The following is a 22,841-nucleotide window of genomic DNA, read 5'->3' on the forward strand; positions in this document are numbered from 1 at the left end:
CGTAGGACGTGTCAGGAAACTAGAGGTTATGCAGCCCCAATGGCTTGAGAATATCTAAATCGGTTGTCACCAAGGATGAAATCAGCTAGGCTATAAAGAGTTACTCCGCATATAAATCTTCGGGTCTAGAAGACATAATGCAAGCCACGTTCTATAAACAGCAAAAAAAGGTTGTGGATTGTAGAGATTTATCGAGGCTGTATTTCATTCGTCTATGTACTGCACCACTGTAGAAGAGCTTGCATTGTTTTCATTGCTTCATTCATTTCAGCCGGCAGACGCGGCCATGAAGTTGCGAAAAACTTTCGGCCAATCAGTTTCACGTCTTTTGTGTTAAAGACCTTAGAGTCTGTCTTGAACATCCCCTTAAGTACGATTATGGAAGCCACCTTTCTCTAAAATCGGCTCTAACCAAAGTAGAATTGGAGGGGGGTCATACGCAATGGATGTTATGAATAATGTTCTAAGCCTGCAAGAAGATCTCCGTGCGGAAATGGTGTCCCTGGCCGAGGATAGTTCTTTAGATGTACCCAACTGGGATTCATCTTATCTTAATGTATGATTTGACTCTCCCCTTTAACATTAATTTTAAATACACGGTATTATGCAGTCGTGTCACTTTGTGAGTCCGGATGTTAACCAGTGAAGTCCTACGATCATAGTAACGTCCTAAACGAAGTACTTCGAGAACTGACCATTTCCGAGGACTACGCCTGCGACTAATAACGACATCGTCCCGTGGTGGTCGCAGTGAGCGCCCCTTTGACTATTGTGAAGAGTCAGCCAATGGTTAGAATCTATGAGAACATAATATAATTTTCACGTTAAGGATGCAATTTCCTCTTCTCTTCACTTTGTTCGGAATTTGAGTCGTTGCTTGTATTCATTAATCATGCAAAGTAACAAATATTTTATTAACAAAAGTTGCCCTCCTTCTGTGAATTTCTTTCACTTATCTTTTTTATCTTTAATCTAGCAAACAAACTGCGCTAACTACGGAATATTACCTCAGCGCTCACACTTTCTTAGTATCTCATAACAAATATATAACGTAGCGTTCGTATTGTTCCTCCAGAATAAATAAAACAACCTTGTGTTCGGTATAAAAATATATTTAAGTATAAATACTTCAACAATTAAATAAATGCATATCATTTACGTCTAAACTTGTACGTGTTTGCAACTTTAAAGAGTTTAGGTCACACAAGTTAAATATTATGAAATAAAACCTACCTTAAACTTAAGAGTTAAGAAGTCTTCCCTTATATAAAAAATATAGCACGAACTACATCACGCTCATTCCGATAATATGTCTTCCCATTTCTCCGTATACGGACTAGTTTGTCTCACTAGTTCCCACATTTGATCGGTACTTTCACTTGCGGAACATTTGCTTTTATCAATTTCATATGGAATTACAATATTTTCCAATTTTTTAATAATAAATCCTCGGACGAAATCGGCTGGATTAGCTTCATCTTCGTAGATATCCGTTGCTGTTTTCAAAACATTCAAAATTATACTAAAATAAATTTCAATTATTCCAGATTTCATAGTTTTGTGTGTATTCAAGCTACAAACTACCGTTTTTTATAAGCAATCTCCCGATCCATTTCGTGTATTGTAAACCTTTCACTGTTCAAGTAAACTTCCTGAGCGGCATAGCGTTTTGTTAATGACTTAAGTTGTTGTCTAAGACGAATCTAACAAAAGGAGTGGATTGATTAGGGCTTTTACTGACCAATTATTGTGAAATATTACCATTTCAATTTCCTGGTTACTTTTTACTGTGCGCAAGTTAGCAATGGTTGCTTCGATTGTTTCTCGTATTTTAGTAGATTCTTTCAGCAAACCTCTCTTTTCCGCCTTTTTCTGTTCCGCATTTTCTGCAAAGGAAGTGTTTACTTGCAGACCATCTAACTTGTGTATTGATTATATGTAAGCTATTCTCTAAATTTTTCTAAAAAACACTATTAATCTATTTCCTAGGTATTCCTATGTAATGTCGAGCAGACGCTTTCCTTCCATCTGAGTTAATCATCATTAACCAGCCAAGGCAGCATGTAGAGAAAATTACCCCAAAAGCCTGTCCTTTGGATACTTCAGTTCTGCTTACGTCATACACAGAATCCAGGTGTGTTAATACGCGATGTGGTTGGGGTTCGCACCAGGGTAGGTTTGAATGAAATGAATAAAAGATCAACCACAATTTTCCGAGAAGTTTGCACTCCGCCTCCACTGATCTATACTACATAGTTCTAGAGCGACCTGTTCGCAGAGTATCCTGTGATGTCGGTCTCTTTCACTGTGTGACCTATTCACTGCCACCTCCGCCTTCTCATCGACACGTCCACGGGTATCTGGTCCGTGCGCTGACCAAGTTTTCAATGCTTCAGGACAGTATACCACGATAGCATGACGCAGATATGTATCGATTAAAGTTTGGCGCTGCGTGCTGGCGGTTACTTCCTATGTACTATTCCTACCTCGTAACATAGAGAGAAACTTAGCACGAAATGGCTTCAACTTAATTCTGCTATTGAGATAGTTGCACTCCCAGATTCTGAACAAGACAGCGAAAGCGAACTTAGGCTTCTAATGCACCACGCCATCAAGTTAGGTACCATCATCGGCGGAATAAAACGCTAGCATACATATACAAATTTTTCGACACCTTCACTCTTCTACCTATTAATGCAAATAGGAAGAATATCTTTAGCTTCAACTCGACTCTACTCTTCCTTTTCCAAATCCATAGCCATTTGGCCAATATCCAACACCCAGTGCAAGATCAGGCGAGCATACTGGGTGCGGCAGTACATCTCACCTATTTTTTACGAGCTGATAAAGATTTTTTTTAGGAAAAGATTGTTCTCCTGAGCTTTTAGTAGCATATCACATATGTTAATACGCACTTTCAACTTAAATTCTTTGAGTTCATTAGGAATCCAAACATCGAGCCTTTAGGTGTAAGTGAACACTTTTTTCATCATCATCATCATCAACGGCGCAACAACCGGTATCCGGTCTAGGCCTGCCTTAATAAGGAACTCCAGACATTCCGGTTTTGCGCCGAGGTCCACCAATTCGATATCCCTAAAAGTTGTCTGGCGTCCTGACCTACGCCATCGCTCCATCTTAGGCAGGGTCTGCCTCGTCTTCTTTTTCTACCATAGATATTGCCATTATAGACTTTCCGGGTGGGATACGGATTAAGTGACCCGCCCACTGTAACCTATTGAGCCGGATTTTATCCACAACCGGACGGTCCTGGTATCGCTCATAGATTTCGTCATTGTGTAGGCTACGGAATCGTCCATCCTCATGTAGGGGGCCAAAAATTCTTCGGAGGATTCTTCTTTCGAACGCGACCAAGAGTTCGTAATTTTTCTTGCTAAGAACCCAAGTTTCCGAGGAATACATGAGGACTGGCAAAGATCATAGTCTTGTACAGTAAGAGCTTTGACCCTATGGTGAGACGTTTCGAGCGGAACAGTCTTTGTAAGCTGAAATAGGCTCTGTTGGCTGACAACAACCGTGCGCGGATTTCATCATCGTAGTTGTTATCGGTTGTGACTTTCGACCCTAGATAGGAGAAATTGTCAACGGTCTCAAAGTTGTATTCTCCTATCCTTATTCTTGTTCGTGTTTGTGTTTGACCAGTGCGGTTTGATGTTGTTGGTTGATTCGTCTTCGGTGCTGACGTTGCCACCATATATTTTGTCTTGCCTTCATTGATGTGCAGCCCAAGATCTCGCGCCGCCTGCTCGATCTGGATGAAGGCAGTTTGTACGTCTCGGGTGGTTCTTCCCATGATGTCGATATCGTCAGCATAGGCCAGTAGTTGGGTGGACTTGAAGAGAATCGTATCTCTTACATTCACCTCAGCATCACGGATCACTTTCTCGAGGGTCAGGTTAAAGAGGACGCATGATAGCGCATCCCCTTGTCGTAGACCGTTGTTGATGTCGAATGGTCTTGAGAGTGATCCTGCTGCTTTTATCTTATTCAGTCAGTCTTATTAATTTCGTCGGGATACCGAATTCTCTCATGGCCGTGTACAGTTTTACCCTGGCTATGCTATCATAGGCGGCTTTAAAGTCGATGAACAGATAGTGCAACTGTTGTCCATATTCCAACAGTTTTTCCATCGCCTGCCGCAAAGAGAAAATCTGATCTGTTGCTGATTTGCCTGGAGTGAAGCCTCTTTGGTATGGGCCAATGATGTTCTGGGCGTATGGGGCTATCCGGCCTAGCAAGATATTGGAGAATATCTCATAGATGGTACTCAGCAACGTGATACCTCTATAATTGCTGCACTGTGTGATATCTCCCTTTTTATGTATGAGACAAATTATGCCTCGTTGCCAATCGTCAGGCATTGATTCGCTGTCCCATACCTTGAGCACAAGTTGATGAACCACTTGGTGTAACTGGTCGCCTCCATATTCAACCAATTCGGCTGTAATTCCATCGGCTCCTGGCGACTTATGATTTTTTAGCCGATGAATTGCACGGACTGTTTCTCCTAAACTTGGTGGTGGCAGTATTTGTCCGTCGTCTTCAGTTGGCGGGACCTCCAACTCGCCGATGTTCTGGTTGTTCAGTAGCTCATCAAAGTACTCGACCCATCGCTCTAATATGCCCATTCTGTCGGAAATCAGATTTCCCTCTTTGTCTCGGCAGGATGAGCATCGAGGTGTATTAGGCTTCATTCTGCTGACTTGATGGTAAAACTTGCGCGCCTGATGCGGTTGCTCCCTGTATTTTTCTAGTTCACAGACTTGTTGGTTCTCCCAGGCTTCCTTTTTCCGTCTGTGAAGTCGCTTCTCCGCTCGACGGAGTTCGTGATAAGTCTCTGCGCGTACCCGCGTTCTTTGAGAATGCAACATTACTCGGTATGCGGCATTCTTCCGTTCCGTAGCTAGCTTATATTCATCGTCAAACCAGCCGTTCCGACTCCTTTTGCGGCTGGGGCCAAGTATGTTTGTGGCCGTATCCATGATAACGTTCTTCAGGTGATTGTGAAGATCATTTGTTGATGCTTCATCTCCAAGTCCTCTCTTGACTGTGGTTATTGCGGCATCCATTTCCCTCTTATAGGTGTCGCGGAGGATTGTGTTGTAGATGGCTTCAGTGTTCACTCTCACCTGATTGTCAGAGGGGATTCTAGGTGGTATTGTTATTCGAGCTCGGAGCACCATGCCAACGAGATAGTGATCCGAGTCTATATTGGCCCCCCTATATGTTCTGACATTCATCAAGGCTGAGAGGTGGCGGCGTTCGATCAACACGTGGTCAATTTGGTTGAAAGTGGTCCCGTCTGGAGAGGCCCACGTATGTTTGTGGACCGCTTGCCGCGCAAACCAGGTACTTCCAACAACCATTTCGTGTGACCCTGCTAATTGAATAGTCCGCAGTCCGTTATCATTTGTTTTTTCGTGTAAGCTATGGGAGCCAACGTATCGCCTGAATACGGGTTCCTTCCCTACTTGGCTGTTAAAATCCCCAAGTATGATTTTGATATCATATCTGGGACAGGCTTCGAGGGTTCTTTCTACTGCCTCGTAGAAGGTATCCTTCTCCGACTCTGCAGTCTCCTCTGTAGGGGCGTGAACGTTTATGAGGCTTATATTTCTAAACTTGCCTCGCAAGCGCAGAGTGCATAGCCGTTCGCTTATGCTTTCAAAGCCGATAACAGCAGGTTTCATTTTTTGGCTGACTAAGAAACCTACTCCGAGCACATGGTTTACTGGATGACCGCTATAATATATGGTGTAGTGGCTCTTCTCCAGGAAACCGGTCCCTGTCCATCGCATCTCTTGCAACGCTGTTACATCAGCCCTATATTGGGACAGGGTATCGGCTAGCTACTTATCAGCTTCATCTCTGTACAGGGAGCGCACGTTCCATGAGAAAAAGCGTAAATCGTTGTTCCTTTGTCGTTGCCGGGTCCGTCGTTTTAAAATCCGTCCTATCCGAGGCTCCTGTTGTGGCTTCGTAACAAGTTGTTTTCCGTGTAGGGTTGTCAGCGCTACCCAATCCCCAATCTGGAGGACCAGTTGGTACAATTTGTCCCGTTTTTAGGCGCGGGAGACTCGCCTTCATCCTTCTCCGTCTGCAGCTTTTCGTCAAGGAAGAGCTCCCAGCGGTCACCACGTGGAGGTGGAGATAGGGTTTGGTAGTAGAGCTGTTGGTGTTGGTTCAGCAGGCATTTCCCAGGTTTTATGCTCCATCGTGGGTACCAATCCACGTTTCGCCCCGGGACCTATACTACCCTTTGAACACTTTTTTACTAACCTTTAATGCTTTTGCATTGTCTAGCATCGTGTAACATAAATTCGAATTGATCGCCATGATCCAGTGAGAGAGCAAGTAGATGACTTTAGGGTAATCGTGTTCTTTGAGGCAAGAGAACATAGTCCATTAAACCCCTCCACATCTTTTAGCCAAGGCAACGTGAAGAACGCACTTTCTGAGATTTTATTTTGATAATAGGTGTGTGCAGAGCGGGCGAACCCAGGACAGAAACTATCCTACTCACTATAGATCGAGTTTTGGACGTGTTTCTTGATACGTCCCAGGATGATTTTAACTAAAATTTTCGCGGCAGCAGCAAACACGCAAATGCTCCTCCAGTTGTCGGACTTAAGATCATTCGGAATTTTAACGATAACCCTCTTCTTCCGTTCACTAAGAAGGACCTCAAATTCCACAGATTTATAGACGATTGGAAATATCAATCCTACATAGAGCGCTGTGGTTACACGGGAAAATTTCGAAGAAAAACCATAAAATACGACGGCCACTTCTGTTTCAAGTAGCAGTCCGTATCAACATGTTACGGTGGCTCATCATATCATCTGCAAGAAGTGTAACTTCATTGAATGTTATAAGAGTCAGAATCGTGGTGAAGTGCTTCTTCCTCCTTTTCAATTGCTCATCAAGTTTGAAGGGAATCCTACTCTTTATCTTTGCCGATTGCAACACCCTTGAGTTTGTTGTATTCAGTTTATTCTGTGTACATCGGGTATTATCTTATCATTTATTCGATATTATGAGTGAGAGGCAGCATATTCTGTGCTTTTTAAGGTCAAATTAGATGCTTTGTCACGGATTAATAAAAGTACTAAGGAGGCGATTGGGAAAGTAACAGGGTTAAAAAAAATGTCAGGCGACGACGGCTTTACGGTTTCTTACCAGGACAGAGGCAGATTGTCAGACGCTGCCCTGCCCTGGCAGCAGCGTGACCGAAGCGGCTCGCAGATGTTTAATGTTCCTTTATATAATTCACAGAACACACCATGACTACGAATTATATTGAGCGCTAATCCGCCTTATTGACCAGAGTTTGGCCAGAGCTCAAAATATTTTTTTGAGAATTGTGGAGTCTTAAGTCCTCATCAACTTAATGCCGGACCGGGGTCCGTGAACCAAGAAAAGAGGGAGTAAGTTGCTCCCCATTTGGTCCGTTCCGGCATTAAGTTGATGAGGACTTAAGACCCCACAGTTGTGCCCTGAAGCAAATACGAATCAGGTTGTAATGAACAAGATTCGTGTACAAAAATAACCCCAAGTGACGTGCCCGCGACTTTTGTTCAAATGGACGGGATTCCGAACAAAGCCCAGAAATTGGCTGCTAAAATCAGACCCGCATGGTTCATAAGTACATTTGAATCGTGCATGATTGAAGGAGTGTTTCACGCTCAGTGGAAGAGGCTGGTTGGCTCTGCTACCGAAGCCCTCTCATACCGCCCAGCTATCTTTTAGACACTACAGGGAAGATGTTGGAGAGGCTGATATACAACAGGTTGCTTCCATTCGTCGAGTTAGTGGGTGGTCTATCGGAGCGGCAGTTTGGCAGAGCGCGATCCACGGTCGATGCCATTGCAACGGATGCACCCCGGGAAGCATCGGGCGCTGGTAAGTGCTGCGCGGTGGTAACGCTGGATGTCAATACTGACTTTAACTCGGCCTGGGGTTGGATTAAGGGCACCTCGGCTAAACTGGGTGCCCCTAGTTACTTAGCTCGGATAATTGAGTTACCTTTCCGAGAGACTTCTTTGGTTGGAGACGAACAACGGGCCGAAGCAAAATGTTGTGAGAGCAGGTGTTCCCCAAGGCTCTGTACTGAGCTTCTGCTGTGGAACATAATATATGACAGAGTGCTCGGTCTTCGTGTGCCAAAGGAGGAAACATTGATTGGTTTTGATAACCTGGCAGTGGTAGTAGTTGCGAAACATCACCAGGACGTGGATCTATATTCAAGTGAAACCATTCACGCTATCAAAACATAATTCCAAATAGTGAAATTGGACTTGGCGGAAGATAAGACGGAAGCGGTCCGGAAAAACGACACTGTCAAAATCCGGGTTCGATCATTAGATACCTGGGAGTAATGATCGATGCCAAGTTGAGCTTCAAGGGGCACCTGGAATATGCGCGCAAAAAGGCAGCAAAGGCCAGCCCATCTCTAGAAAGTATGATGGCAAACATTGGAGGGCCAAAATCTAGTCGCCGGCTGCTTATCGCAGAGATGGTGAAACCCATTCTGATGTATCCTGCTCCTGTCTGGACGTGCGCACTGGATAACGCATTCCTGGTTCAAAGGTCAGTTCGGCATACCGGCCAATCGCACTGAGGGTGTGCAGTGCATATAGGACTGTATCAAGTGCTGCGGTGTGTGTCATCGGGGGGACGATTCCCTTGGATCTTCTAGCAAATGAGGAACACTGTCTCCATCGGGGAAGGAGAGTGAATCCGGCCGAAGTGCGGGCTTCCCAAAATAGGAAGGAGCTGTACAAGAGATGGCAACAACGGTGGGATAATTCCGAAAAAGGCCGCTGGACCCACACCCTGATCCCGTGTATTGAAAGATCGGTGGGGCGCAAACATGGAGAATTAAATTACCACTTAACGCAGTTCCATACGTGACACAATGGAAACAAGAAGTACTTGCATCGCTTCGGATTGGATGTCCCCAGACTGTCCCGAATGCTCCACATGTTATGTTTCTCTTTCCGACATAAGCGAATGAAAGAAGGAGGTTAAACGATGCCCTCAACGCAGTTTTCGGACCCAATAATTTCGTGAAGATTCTGAAGTCCGCAGCAAATTGGAGTGTGATAAACGGAACATTAACTGCGACACAGGAGAAGCTGCAGGAACTGGAACGAGCTCGGAAAGCGCGACAGACGCATGACTTTATTTGTGCTGGTGTAAGCCAGAGCCCACCTCGCGAAGTAATGCTTCACCGTGGTCTCACGGGGTGGTTTTAAGTGGGTGAGAATCCCACACACTGCTACAGTCTGGCGCAGCAGCCTCTTTTTAAGATTTCCACCTCCAGCCAAAAAAAGGACTCTTACAACAAATCGTGCACACGAGAGCATTAGGGTCAGACGCGTACACGACGATTAGGGCGGTTTGCATGGAGCACTGACCTATATAGGGCCCTACCAACAGACTCGACATATGGTACAACTCGGAGCTGTAGAAAGGTGGGAGAGATCCGAAAGCATTTCCGGTGCAACTACCCAGCTTTAGCTAGAGCCAGAATGCGAGCAATAGGTGAACAATTTGTTTGGGAATCCAAAGCGATCCCTGGTTGAGGGGGAGCTGCTATTCGTCGTGAACGCTACGGGTTAGTTCTGAAGATTTAAGCCGTCTAGATCCTGCCCCCTTACCCTTTTTACGGCATTCACGGTCTTAAAACGGCGCACCACAACGCTTCAAGTCCCCCAGAGTAGCTACTTTGTCCCATTTCATGAAGAGAACAAACCCCCTTTGCACACGCCGGTTTTGTATTAGGTGTTGAGACAACCGATTTTTTATGAATCTGAGTAAAAAACCGTTAATTTTTCCCTAAGGCGGGATAGGTTATTTATTTGCAAACCCATATTAAATTAAAACACGAACCCAACGGGACAGGACAAACGACAAGACTAGTTTCGGTACGCTGGAGAGAGCACGAGAGAGAAGCGTTAACAGTCACATCGCTGAGACCCATGATAGCACGGCACATCATTGAGGAGAGACATAGCATCACATGAGACAACGTAGAGGTCTTCAAAGGATGCGGTAACTGTAGGGAGTTGGACGCGCAAGAGAGCTTGGCGATCCTAAGTGAACCAATTGAACAACGACACGGTGAACGAGCAATCGAAGCTCCTGAGAGATGAGGCAAATGAGATACCGGGCAACATTAGTGTCACCCAAACTGTCATGAGTCTGTGTGTTGTTTAGGGATTACTCCAGCGAGAATAGGAGAAAATACTTGCCTGAGCCCTTTTTTTACAATTTACAACCCCCAAGGCTCTGCTCTTGGTAGTCCCTCGGGGAATACAGTCGGTGTTCCGCTGGCGGCTGTCGGGGGCCGAGTCCACTCGCACTACCTAGCAGCCGCGGGCCTGAGATGACGAAGGCTTACAAGCTGTGCCAAATCAAGGAGAATTTGGCCCGCTTATAACATAGCCCGATCACGAGAGCTCCTGTGCCAGACGCGTGCAAACGCATTCAAGATTACGGCGGTCTGCACGGGGCACTGGCCAATAGGGGACCATGCCGCTATGCTCGGCTTACCTACAACTCGCATTGCCGAAGCTGCGGAGAAGGAAGGGAAACCCTCATGCACTCTCTCTGCGATTGCCCAGCTCTGGCTCGAGTCAGGCTGCGGACACAGGATAAACCATTCTTTGGGGAGCTCAGTGAGATTTCTAGCTGCAGGGTCGGAGAGCTGCTTTCCTTCGTGAATGCTACGGGCTGGCTCTGAAGATCCGAGCCAGCTGGACTCTGCTTCCCTGTTCCTATAACAACGGTCACGGTCTTAGGAGTTTGTGGCATCAAAACGGCGCATCAAAGCGCAAATTGGGCTCCTCGGAGCGGCCACTGATACCTACCTACCTACCCTACAACACTTAAAGCCGAGATGGCAATAACAATTTGTTTATGAAAAGTAACGCTGAACGCGGTAGTAGTATAGAGCAAAAATATGTATAACCGGTTGAAACTCGACATCAAAGAACAAAACAGGATAAATACATCATCTTTTCTCAAAAAAAATATCAACATACCAAAAACTTGAACTGCATCTCTAAATCTTTTAGCCAACCGTATCTCCTTCTCAGTGCATATTGCTACAGCGTTTACATACTTTTGCATAACTTTTGTTACCTTGCTCTTCTTCATCCCGCGAACAAATAAAAAACCGTGTTTTTATAGCAAAATACAAGAAAAACCCTCTAGAACATCAACCGAATTTATTCAAATCCTGAGTCTCCAAACTGTCACATCCATAACATTAGTTAAGTTAGCCAAAATTAAATTGTCTTCATATTTTTTTAATACCAAAAGATGCCGCTGTACATTTACTAAATTATAGTATGGCACGTTGATGACATAAAAATAAATTGTGGTTACACTTCATAGCATTCTTAATTCACTGTATAACTCCTCAAATATAAAGCAATCATTTTCAACTTATATATCTTTCGATTTTTTAAAATTTCCTACCACTTCAGAAAAAGGTGTCGATCTAACTCCTTTTTCTAGGCCATCAAGAAGCAGATTCCAATGTTTTGACATTCAGTTGTCAAATATTTCCTACAACAGCGGGAGCCATGTTCGTTTTCAATAATCGTTTGCTGCAGGAGTAAAACTCGTTTATTTAGGAATTTTCTTCTGATTCTTGCCCCGAAACACTCTTCACAATGGATAATGATAGCGACGATGAAAGAAGTGATGTAGATCTGACCGGATTCCTGTTCGGGAACATAGATTCGGCTGGTCGTTTAGAGGACGACATATTCGATTCGGAAGTAAAAAAGCAACTTGGCTCGTTGTCGAGGTAAAAGGAGATTTATTCCCTTATTTTTGCCTTCTAATGACACAATTGATTTGCTATAGATTGGGTCTAAACGCTTTGCTCGATGAAGTAATACAAACCAACGAGGAAGACGATGAAGAAAGGAATGGCAATGAGGAGGACAGCGACGATAGCCAGAAGTCTGACGACTTTGCAAAGAAGGACGACGACGCTGTGGATTATTCTGACATAAATGAATTAGCAGAAGATTGTCCTGTAATTAAAGTAATATTGTAAACACACATAACGGTCTTCGATATAGAAACTTATTAAATGTACACTTTCAGACTGAATGCGACATTGAAGATGAAATACCGGCAAGTACGGTCAGTATTGACTCCAAAGACGGAATTGTAACCACGGTTAAAACGGAAAGTGGCGATGGTGGTGAGTATCTAATCCTTGCTTTCAGTAGCATGCAGTAACGAGATTTTTAAATTGAAGACAATAAAAGAGACGACAAGGAATTGATGCCACCGCCGAGTTTGCCTCTGAGGAGTTCCAGTCAAGAGTCAATTAAAGGAGGAAGTGATGGAGATTTAGACATAAAGCAAGAAAAAGGTAAGTTTTGTTCTTGCCCAAAATTGGATATTTGATCATGGTAGGGAATTGGGATTGCCTTTTCTCCAAATTTTTATTTTTGAAAAGTCTTAGGTTGCAATGAGTAATTTGGACTTAAAAAAATGCCCAGCCATCTCGAAATAACCACCGAAAGCACAAAAGAGGCGAGAGATTTCAATGTTTCGTCGAGAATTCCGAAAGAACGTTCGACAAAATCTATTAATCTAAAAGTTAAGTATCAACATCAACGGGGCAACACCGGTATCCGGTCTAGGCCTGCCTTAATAAGGAACTCCAGATATATCGGTTTTGCGCCGAGGTCCAACAATTCGATACCCCTAAAACCTGTCTGGCGTCCTGGCTCTTCTTTTTCTACCATAGACATTGCCCTTATAGACTTTTCGACCATATTTGACCAATTCGGCTGTAATTCCATCGGCGACTTATGATTTTTAAGCCGATGAATTGCACGGACTGTTTCTTCTATACCTGGTGGTGGCAGTATTTGTCCGCCGTCCTCATTTGGCGGGACTTCCAACCCGCCGATGTTTTGGTTGTTGAGTAGTTCATCAAAGTACTCAACCAATCGCTCCAATATGCTCATTCTGTCGGAAATCAGATTTCCCTCTTTGTCTCGGCAGGATGAACGGCGAGGTGTGTTAGGCTTCATCCTGCTGACTTGTTGGTAAAACTTCCGCGCCTGATGCAGTTGCTTCCTGTACTTTTCGAGTTACCAGACTTGTTGGTTCTCCCAGGCTTCCTTTTCCATCTGTGAAGTCGCTTCTCCGCCCGCCGGAGTTCGTGATAAGTATCTGCGCCGCGCCCGCGTTCTTTGAAAATGCAACATTACTCGGTATGCAGCATTCTTCCAGTCCGTTGCTAGCGTACATTTATCGTCAAACCAGCCGTTCCGACTCTTTCCGACTGGGGCCAAGTATGTTTGAGGCCGTATATATGATAACGTTCTTCAGGCGATTGTGAAGATCATTTATTGATGCTTCATCTCCAGGATCTCTGTTGACTGCGGTTATTCCGGCATCGATTTCCCTCTTATAGGTGTTGCGGAGGGCTGTATTGTGGATGGCTCCAGTGTTAACTCTCACCTGATTGTCAGAGAGGATTCTGGGTGGTGTTGTGGCTCCCCTATATATTCGGGCATTCATCAACGCTGAGAGGTGGCGGGGTTCGATCAACACGTGGTCAATTTGGTTGAAAGTGGTCCCGTCTGGAGAGGCCCATGTATGTTTGTGGACCGCTTTCCGCGCAAACCAGGTACTTCCAACAACCATTTCGTGTGACCCTCCTAATTAAATAGTCCGTATGATTTTGATATCATACTTGGGACATGCTTCGAGGGTTCATTCTACTGCCTCGTAGAAGGTATCGTTCTCTGACTCTGCAGTCTCCTCTGTAATGGCGTGAACGTTAACGAGGCTTATATTTAAATTTGCCTCGCAAGCGTAGAGTGCATAGCCGTTCGCTTATGTTTTCAAAGCCGATAAGAGCAGGTTTCTTTTTTTGACTGACTAGCTGACTAGTTCATCATTAGACTAAATGCGCGATTTGTCCAGGGAAGACCCAGCGCACTGGATAAGTCGCGTTGAAAGTCGTTCCAGATTGTAAGATTGATGGATCTGCATTTATGCGGGTGGTGGAAGGAAGGGAGAATTTACTGTAGATGCAGAGAGGCTGAGGGCATGGTGGTCGGAGTGGGCTGCCAAAGAGGAGCAGCTAGTGGCACATGCTGAAAGATTGGACGAGATTATAAAGTCGTCTAGGAAGGAAGACCCTCGAGGAAAAATTAGCACTCCAGCGTTAATGATGTCCGCGCCCCAAAGAATGGGCCTGACTGGAAGCAATCGAAGAGCACATTGCCGTTTTCGTTCTTAACTGAGCCGATGGGATGGAATTTGCCGTAAGTCCCGATCTAACTAAGATGGCTGTGCCTCTGCCCGCGACATTGCGGAAAGTAATGTAACCGGATGCATGTAGTTTTACGTCGGGGGCCTCTCCCAGTCTGGTTTCGTTTAGGAGAGCGAGAAGAACGAGCAGAGCGGGATAGCGTGATGCTTTTAGCTCTCTCTACGTTGGATGGAGATTTTGGAATTTGGGTGGCCCAGTTGGCCACAAGTTGCGCATTTGAGGGGCGCCGCCGGCTCTTTGTCAGCGTTGTCTTGTATAGTCGAACAGGGGCAGTAACTAGAGGCGTGTGGGCCCGCGCACTTGACACATCTGGGGTCGTATCCGCAGTTTGAGGAAACGTGGCCAAATTGTTTGCACTTAAAGATTAGGTAGCACATCCCCTTTTCTGAGTTTCTCTCAGCTGATCCGCTGATGAAATAGGGTATTTTGTGTAGTGACTATGTTGGCATCTGCCTCGGAATTGAGGGTCACACGGAAGAGGCTTAACTTGGTGTCGTTGGCTCGTGACCACGGGGTGGAAAACCTTAATACATGGATTGGCGTAACCTGTATTAACTCCTTAATTTCCGATGCCTCGTCTTTGGGTGTAAACTCGTGGGGAGAGGTTTGCCTTTCTCTCCTCCTTCAGGGTGAAGGAATGACCTTCCAGTATGGTGATCTTGATTAGTTGGGTTAGTTTATTATGGGTATTGGGGCAATTGAGGTGGACTTTTAGCCTGTCGGCTGGTAATCTCAAATTTGGCATTTTTGTCGATATTCTCGATAACAAGGCCCAGTGCCCTGACAGTCAAGCCATACAGAAAAAATCGGAGGCAGAAAGCTTATTCTATTCTTATCTTTAATTACCGTGTGTGCGTCGCTTCGGGGCGATGCTCCTTGTCAGAGAGAAGATGGAAGTGGCTTTTGTTTGCTGGTGCCTCGGTGTCCGAGACACAGCCTAATCTTATCGAGCAGCAGATCTCACTCATTTGCTGACACATTAGCCCAGTCACAACCCTCATCACGGTCTTGTCGCGAATGCCCATACATCTGTAGGAGATATGAACTTTGCTTCAAGCGTATAAAAACGAACCACAAGGATGCGTAGTCATTATAAACAAGAAAATAAACATAACAATTTTCAGAAAAATTGAGGATTACTGGACATGAAGGAGGAAGATGTTACGAATATACTCCGGTCAAGAAATCGTCACTTTTTCTATGAAAAATATTTCTTTCGCAATTACGTCCGAGCTCAAGGCAATTAGCGAGAAAAAAGTCGAACCGCTACAATAATAATAAGACTAACTGCTTCCACAAACTAAAAAATATAATTTTTTAGGCAGAAAGTGTTGGCATAGTTCCAGGAGAATTATACTTTTCTTTATGTAGACAATATTTTCGTAGCGTTTCACAACAAAGCTGATCTCGAGTAACTTGTCCAAGGTGTGAGACTGAATCTAAACAAAAACAAGGATGAACTGTGCTATATATATGTTTCTCGCAACATGGATCATTTAATTGCATTTCATAACGATTTTATGTGAACAGCGCATCAACGAAAGTGCTAAATTCAGTGCAGTGTGCATATCGTTGATAGTCCCCCGGTCCTCCGGTAATGAAGACAATATCGGTATATGCGAATAAAATAAATAATACTAGCGAACAAGTAAAAACCGTCTAATTATTTCAAATAATTTAATGGTTAGAAACACCGCAAGTTGGCAAACACGTTTCCAGTATCTTCAGTACTTCAGCCTGGAAGACCTTTCCGTTCGACTACACTGTGTGTATCTGAAAAACCCCCCACCACAGTCTATCTTTGATCCGTCGGCGAAGAATATTGTGCCATAACCTTTCAACACGTCTCAATTATACACTATGCTCTGGTTGAAAAGCCCACAGCAAATTTCCTCCTGAATCTCAGCTTGCGTATGGCGCAGTTCCTTGAGAATATCCTGAGTTTCCGAGTTACTTCATATAAGATGTTATAGGAGGGCGTCGCTGTTCATCCGGGCTCATGTAATCTGACAGCACTGAAGGCTACAGTGAAGGTGCTGAGGGAGGAGATCCTTTCCGTGGCCACACAATAGAACCGTACCTTAGGATGGGACCAACCATGGCTCTCAACATTCAGAGATCACAATTCCTTACAACGGTCCTCTTGCAGGCATAGAAGGCTATACAGGCTTTCTTAATCCTCACTTCTACGTTCAGTCTCCAATTTATCTCAGAATCCAGGATTACACCTAGATATTTTGCATTGGAGGAAAGAACTAATCTTTGTTCATTTAGTTGTGGGAAGTGAAACCCAACTACCCTTGTCTTGATGGTGGATAGCATCAGCTCCGTTTTGGTTGCATTTATGCAGCCTACACCCACCCCTCTCCCAACGTGTCCTTCAGTCATAACTAAAGGAATTATCCCTGACACCAATAGTCAAGTCATCGGTATTCGCCACCATTTTCACCCCGAGTCAGTCCAATATGCCTAGAATTTCATCCATCGCTATAATTGTTGGATTGTTTTTGAAACACGCTATGATTATACCCAAAATGACGATATCAACGATTAATGTCAGGTTGCACTGATCATAAAATGGTGTGGTCATGCAATTCATGCTGACGAGAATTCACTTGTTAAGATTGATCTGAGCATCGATGGGTAAAAACCAAAAGGCCGATCGGAACGGCGATGGCTAGATGCGGTCAATGATGATTTGAGAAAAACGGTACTGTTCCTAGTCGGAATTGGATGCTCAAATAAGTTATGCGAACGTGGAAATTCCAGTCATAGAGAATGCCAGTATTTACAGCTTAGCCTAAAAACCTTCAATAAAACAGTCCTTATAGTTGGTTACCCCAATCACAAAAACATCCATGAAGATGGGTGTTGCGTTGGGATAATGTGTAATGTAATAATGTAATTTCAAGCCATGATTTCGTAAAAAGAAGCTTCTTCCTTTGGGATCTATACGCTTTAAAATGTATAGATCTCAAGGGAGGCAAAATCTACTAAAACCATATAAATTTTCTTATTAAAATGTTATTGAATTTCTCTTCGCAGGTGATGGAACAGGTGAGAAAAAATTGGAGACGCCATTAGCTGCCATGCTCCCATCAAAATATGCCAACGTTGATGTTCGCGAGCTATTTCCTGACTTTCGTCCCGATGCAGTCTTACGATTTTCACGGTTATTCGGCCCTGGAAAACCATCAAGTCTTCCACAAATTTGGCGGAGCGTTCGTAAACGTCGACGAAAGAGAAAGCAATCCAGAGACCAAAGAGTAAATAAAGAAACTTAATAAGATCACTTTTTACGATTCGTTCGATTGTTAGTATCGCGATCCTAATTAAAACACTATCGAATTGGAAACACCACGGAAATATATTTAGACGGAAATTAAATTCAATTTACAATGACTCACTTATTATTTGTTTATCTCCTGATAGGGAAATACCGGTTCCGATTCGCCTAGCGATTCAGAAGAACCGCGCAGATCAAAAGGGTACGTATTCAATTATGGACCGGATCCCCCAAAAGAACTTTGTCGGTCCGACGACGAAGAAAAGCTTCTTAGTAACGTAACGGATGAAGAACAGCAAAAAGAACCAGAGAATGGAGACAATAATGATAATAAGCCTAAAGTTGCAGACTGGCGTTTCGGTCCGGCACAAATCTGGTACGATATGCTAGATGTTCCTGAGTCTGGTGAGGGGTTCAATTACGGCTTCAAATTTAAGGAGAAAAATGTGAGTAGAGGCGATATTTTGATGTAGAAAACGGTGAAAAATTACATTTGTAATTCTATAGCAACCTGCCGAAGAAATCGTGATAAATGGCGAACAAATTCCGGATGATGCGTATCTTATGGTGTCGCAGCTTCATTGGGAAGATGATGTAGTATGGGATGGAAACGATATTAAAGCCAAGGTGAGAAATTAAAAGAAAAGATGCAAAACTGAAAATGTCATTTTTGTGTGACTTTTAGGTAATGCAAAAGCTCAATTCGAAAACAAACGCAGCCGGATGGTTACCATCAAGTGGTTCCCGAACAGCAGGAGCTTTCAGTCAACCGGGTAAGGGGATGCCAATAACAAATACTCCTGGATCTAAAAATGCATTACCAAATCCCCCCTTGCCAGGAAAAATGTCGAAAAATCAAATGTAAAGTCGGATTTTCTCTTTAGTGCTTTTCTATATAATTTGGAATTATTTCTTTAGGAACATACCCAAACAAGAGGAACACGATGACACTTGGTATAGTATTTTCCCAGTTGAAAATGAAGAACTGATTTACAGTAAGTGGGAAGACGAGATAATTTGGGATGCTGAATCAATGGTTAAAGTTCCACGCCCTAAAGTCTTAACTCTCGATCCCAATGATGAGAACATAATATTGGGTATCCCAGATGATATAGATCCGTCAAAAGTATGTTGAGCTATATTCCTCAACCGAGTAACAATAACGAACTTTTCATCTAGGTTAATAAGAATACTGGACCTCCGCCAAAAGTGAAAATTCCCCATCCTCACGTGAAAAAATCAAAAATTCTCTTAGGAAAAGCTGGAGTGATCAATGTTTTAGCCGAAGATACTCCCCCACCGCCGCCGAAAAGTCCAGATCGTGATCCGTTCAATATTTCAAATGATGTGTATGGTGGAAATGAACTGTAAAGTACCAATAAATCTGATCCAATTCATTTTAGGTTCTATCAAGCGAAGTCGTCTGAAACTACGCTCCGAATGAAAGTTGGTGGTGGAAATCTTATACAACACTCAACGCCAGTGGTAGAGTTGCGTGCACCATTTATCCCGGTAAGTTAGAGCGGCTGTGTTATTTGCAAAAAGATACTGTTTATAGGACCATCGATTTTTTTGAGATAATTTTGAATTAGAGTGTTATCAATGACAACGCCAATGCTCATTTAACAATTGGAATTAATTCTTTATCGCCTTATATTTGCTCAGAATTTATTCAGGAAAAGATGACTTTAAAAATATTTTTCATATAATCCTATTTTTTCAAATTTTTCCTTGGATTTTTGTAAACTATTAACTCTGAATAGCAATTGAAGTCATTGGTGTGCTGGTGACTGAGTAATGAACCGCGTTAAACTGAGGATGCAGGGAAACCTTATCATAATATTAACATAAACCGAAAAAAATATTCACAGAAATTGTAAGGAAAGGTTCTCTTCAACATTTTAATAAAAACGCGATTCAATTTTAGAAGATTTCGCACTGTAACTTTCATTGACCAATCATGTCACCGATAATGCCCAATGATAGACTCCAAATGGCCAAGTGAACATAAGTTATATTTAAATTATATTATTTTTACAATCTATCAGACGCACATGGGACCAATGAAACTCAGACTTTTCCATCGTCCTCCAATGAAAAAATATTCGCACGGCCCTTTGGCTCAACCGACACCGCATCCAGTACTACCGCTAGCGAAAAATATTTCAAGAAAAGCTAAACAAAGAGAACTGGAAAGGATCGCGTCTGGTGGTGGGGATGTGTTCTTCATGCGCAACCCAGAAGACTTGTCCGGTAAAGATGGTGATATCATCCTATGCGAATTTTGCGAAGAACATCCTCCATTAATGAACCAGGTTTGTGAACTGACTATTTTATTGCGCGGGCAGGAATAAATGAAGTTATTTTGGTCTGGTATCTTCTCACAGGTCGGAATGTGTTCAAAAATCAAAAACTACTACAAACGGAAGGCGGCTAAGGATTCTGGTCCACCTGAGTTTAAATATGGTGAAACCGCTTATGCTCATACAAGTCCATTTTTGGGAATTCTACATCCTGGACAATGCATACAGGCATTAGAAAATAATATGTATCGGGCACCCATCTATCCACACAACATTCAGTCATCAGATTTCTTATTAATCCGAACTCGTAACAACTACTTTATCAGAGAATTTAACGCCCTGTTTACAGTTGGACAAGAATGCCCGCTCTATGAAGTTCCTGGTCCAAATTCAAAAAGGGCAAATAACTTCGCACGTGACTTTCTACAGGTATGTTGGCATCAGATGGTTTTGTAAACATAGACCATAACATAGGGAATTTTAAAACTTGATGAAATATGAATATCAAGCGCAATTCATAAAATTTAAAAACCTCGCAGGTGTTTATCTATCGATTGTTCTGGAAAAGTCGTGATAATCCGCGAAGAATAAAAATGGATGATATTAAAAAAGCTTTTCCGGCACATTCGGAAAGTAGTATCCGAAAGCGTTTGAAACAATGTGCCGACTTCAAGAGAACGGGAATGGACTCGAACTGGTGGGTTATTAAGCCGGAATTCCGATTGCCATCTGAAGAAGAAATTCGAGCTATGGTCTCCCCGGAACAGTGCTGCGCTTTCTTCAGTATGATCGCTGCAGAACAAAGATTAAAGGTTTGACTCTGAATTCCATATGAATAATTTGTTTTACAAAATTTTTGAAATTGTGTGCAGGATGCTGGATACGGCGAAAAATTCATCTTCGCACAACAAGAAGACGACGATGAGGAAATGCAACTGAAAATGGATGATGAAGTTAAGGTAGCACCATGGAACACAACAAGGTAATAACTTTATAGAAAACTAACCCTATCCCAAGTCCTTTTAAACGCCAAATGTATTCGTGAATAACTAACGTAATATGATTTACCCTTGAAATATGCTTCCCACCTTCAGTTAGCTCGTAGACATACAATGAGCAAAATTGAAACGTGGAACCGTCGACAGATATACATGATAGAAGTAAAAAGAGTTATGGTTTTTTTACAAGGACATACACCCAGATTGCCATAACTGAAAGAAAATTAACGAAAAACAAAAAAAAAAGAAAACCCTGACTGAGAGCAAATTACACTAACTCCTAATTTCGTTGGCAAATTGAAATCTAGAAGCAGCAAAAATTTCGTGAACGCATATATGTTCAGGACAGTGCAATCCCCAATTTTACTTAGATAATCTGTTTTGCACAAACTCACACAAACCGGCAGTTTTAGCTTTGATTCTATTTGGAGTGATGTAATTTTTCCCGGCAAGTCTCGCATTAAAGCGTTCTCCAGAGCGAAAAAATAAAAGCGTAGAGAAAACCTTACACAAAACTGGACCCGAAAAATCGGAAAATCACAGTAAACCACGGCGATGAAGGTGTTATGAGGTGGGGCTGTTCCGGAACGGAGGCTCTGGGTAATTTGGTATTCGTGGAGGGAAATATGGATGGAAATTGGATATTTCTCAAACATTCAAAATGTATCATAATGATTTTGTTATTGTTCAATTGTATGAAAGTAGATGAAACCCCTCCGTAAACCCTGGATTGCAATATTAATGGGAACCTGTGAGATTAGGTCGACCATCGCAAACGTCCTATTTCGAGCAAAAAACCTACGATTTCTCGAAGAACTGGAACAAAAATTCAGCCGAATATGTCCAGCGTCTGGTCGAATCCATGCTACAAATATGAAGCTTAAGATTCATACGAAGTATATACTAGTTAGGTTTGAGTATTCGATGTCATTATTATGAATTTAGCTCTGTCTGGACCTTAATATTGCCAAGAGAATACAGTTTCTTCTGTAATTCGCTCTCAGTGATGGTTTGACTTTATCTCTTTTCTTTAATTCCGTATGTTGGGCAGTGAAGCCCTACGGCCCAAGTAACTTCCTAGACGAAATACCTCGGAACCCTGGGCATCTCATACGGACTACACCACATGAAAGCCGAACTTCACGAGGGTTTTTGCTGTGGCCTTTTCAACCAGGGCAAAATGAAAGATCGGTCACGTATTGTAAGGCTGTGGCGCAGTATTCTTTACCAACGAATTAAAGAAGATTGAGTTGGTGCGGGTAGTAACCGCGTCGTACGATCTCCAAGAAGTCGCCAGTGTTCTCCAAACGGAAGTATTAACGATACTGGAAACCTATCGTTTTTTGGGGCAGCATCAGGACCCCAAGCGTAACATAGTCATTCTGACCGACAACCATAAAGTCTTTGTACAAATATGGCAACATCCTCTAGGATGCTGTGGTAATGCAAAAACGCGCTGAACAGGCTGGACAGCACGCTCAAAGTCACTCTCGTCAAGGTTCCTGGTCATAGGAGATGTTAACCTCTCTGAGGACTTAGATCTCTATTTACAGGGTCGGAGAGTTGTTTTTCTTCGTAATTACTACGGGCTGGCTCTATAGATCTGAGTCCACTGGACTCTTCCCCTCTTCCTCTCATCACAGCAATCATGGTCTTAAGGGTGTCATCCCATGTGAAGGCCGTTTTTTCGCTTTTTTTAGAACTTTTTTATGAAGAACTGGATAAAGATACAAATTCAAATTTTTCACCATATATTTATTAATATCTTGAGCATGTGTGATAATTTTTCCGGCCCGATAGGATAGTTGATTATTGGAATACAGAGCAATTTATACACCCATCTCCAAAAAAAGGTGTTTTTCTGCTGCCTCGCTAGAGGGCGCTGCGATCATCTTCAAGAAAAAAAGTAA

At 43.1% G+C, this 22,841-nt stretch overlaps 2 protein-coding genes across 3 annotated transcripts in view; one reads left to right on the top strand and one right to left on the bottom strand.

Moving 5' to 3' along the window:
- Positions 1 to 1,097: 1,097 nt before the first annotated feature.
- LOC119651114 lies at positions 1,098 to 11,336 on the bottom strand. The gene is made up of 4 exons (XM_038054488.1): positions 11,070 to 11,336; positions 1,762 to 1,886; positions 1,585 to 1,703; positions 1,098 to 1,522 (listed from the first exon to the last, which is right to left on the bottom strand). The coding sequence occupies exons 1-4, from the start codon at positions 11,182 to 11,184 to the stop codon at positions 1,297 to 1,299; spliced, it is 585 nt and encodes a 194-aa protein (XP_037910416.1). The 5' UTR covers positions 11,185 to 11,336; the 3' UTR covers positions 1,098 to 1,296.
- A 338-nt stretch (positions 11,337 to 11,674) lies between these two features.
- The window catches only part of LOC119651113 (transcription initiation factor TFIID subunit 1), a 29,218-nt gene continuing 18,051 nt past the window's right edge, over positions 11,675 to 22,841 (top strand). For both annotated transcript variants that reach the window (XM_038054486.1, XM_038054487.1), the window contains exons 1-15: positions 11,675 to 11,842; positions 11,902 to 12,085; positions 12,148 to 12,247; positions 12,305 to 12,421; positions 17,390 to 17,610; positions 17,777 to 18,076; positions 18,138 to 18,257; positions 18,316 to 18,491; positions 18,549 to 18,756; positions 18,810 to 18,979; positions 19,034 to 19,142; positions 19,679 to 19,945; positions 20,018 to 20,362; positions 20,473 to 20,745; positions 20,806 to 20,915. In XM_038054486.1, coding sequence (XP_037910414.1) covers positions 11,706 to 11,842; positions 11,902 to 12,085; positions 12,148 to 12,247; positions 12,305 to 12,421; positions 17,390 to 17,610; positions 17,777 to 18,076; positions 18,138 to 18,257; positions 18,316 to 18,491; positions 18,549 to 18,756; positions 18,810 to 18,979; positions 19,034 to 19,142; positions 19,679 to 19,945; positions 20,018 to 20,362; positions 20,473 to 20,745; positions 20,806 to 20,915 — 2,837 coding nt within the window. In that variant the 5' untranslated portion in view covers positions 11,675 to 11,705. The remainder of the gene's footprint in view (positions 11,843 to 11,901; positions 12,086 to 12,147; positions 12,248 to 12,304; positions 12,422 to 17,389; positions 17,611 to 17,776; positions 18,077 to 18,137; positions 18,258 to 18,315; positions 18,492 to 18,548; positions 18,757 to 18,809; positions 18,980 to 19,033; positions 19,143 to 19,678; positions 19,946 to 20,017; positions 20,363 to 20,472; positions 20,746 to 20,805; positions 20,916 to 22,841) is intronic.

The sequence above is a fragment of the Hermetia illucens genome, chromosome 3 (assembly GCF_905115235.1).
Source record: "Hermetia illucens chromosome 3, iHerIll2.2.curated.20191125, whole genome shotgun sequence".
Lineage (NCBI taxonomy): Eukaryota > Metazoa > Arthropoda > Insecta > Diptera > Stratiomyidae > Hermetia > Hermetia illucens.

What these genes read in the sequence shown, in the direction of transcription:
- LOC119651114 (XM_038054488.1), bottom strand. Translation starts at nt 11,184, where the DNA reads ATGAAGAAGAGCAAGGTAACAAAAGTTATGCAAAAGTATGTAAACGCT. An exon ending in GTAACCAGGAAATTGAAATG is followed by an intron (nt 1,704 to 1,761) that starts GTAATATTTCAC and finishes TCCTTTTGTTAG; the next exon opens with ATTCGTCTTAGACAACAACT. An exon ending in GAGATTGCTTATAAAAAACG is followed by an intron (nt 1,523 to 1,584) that starts GTAGTTTGTAGC and finishes AATTTATTTTAG; the next exon opens with TATAATTTTGAATGTTTTGA.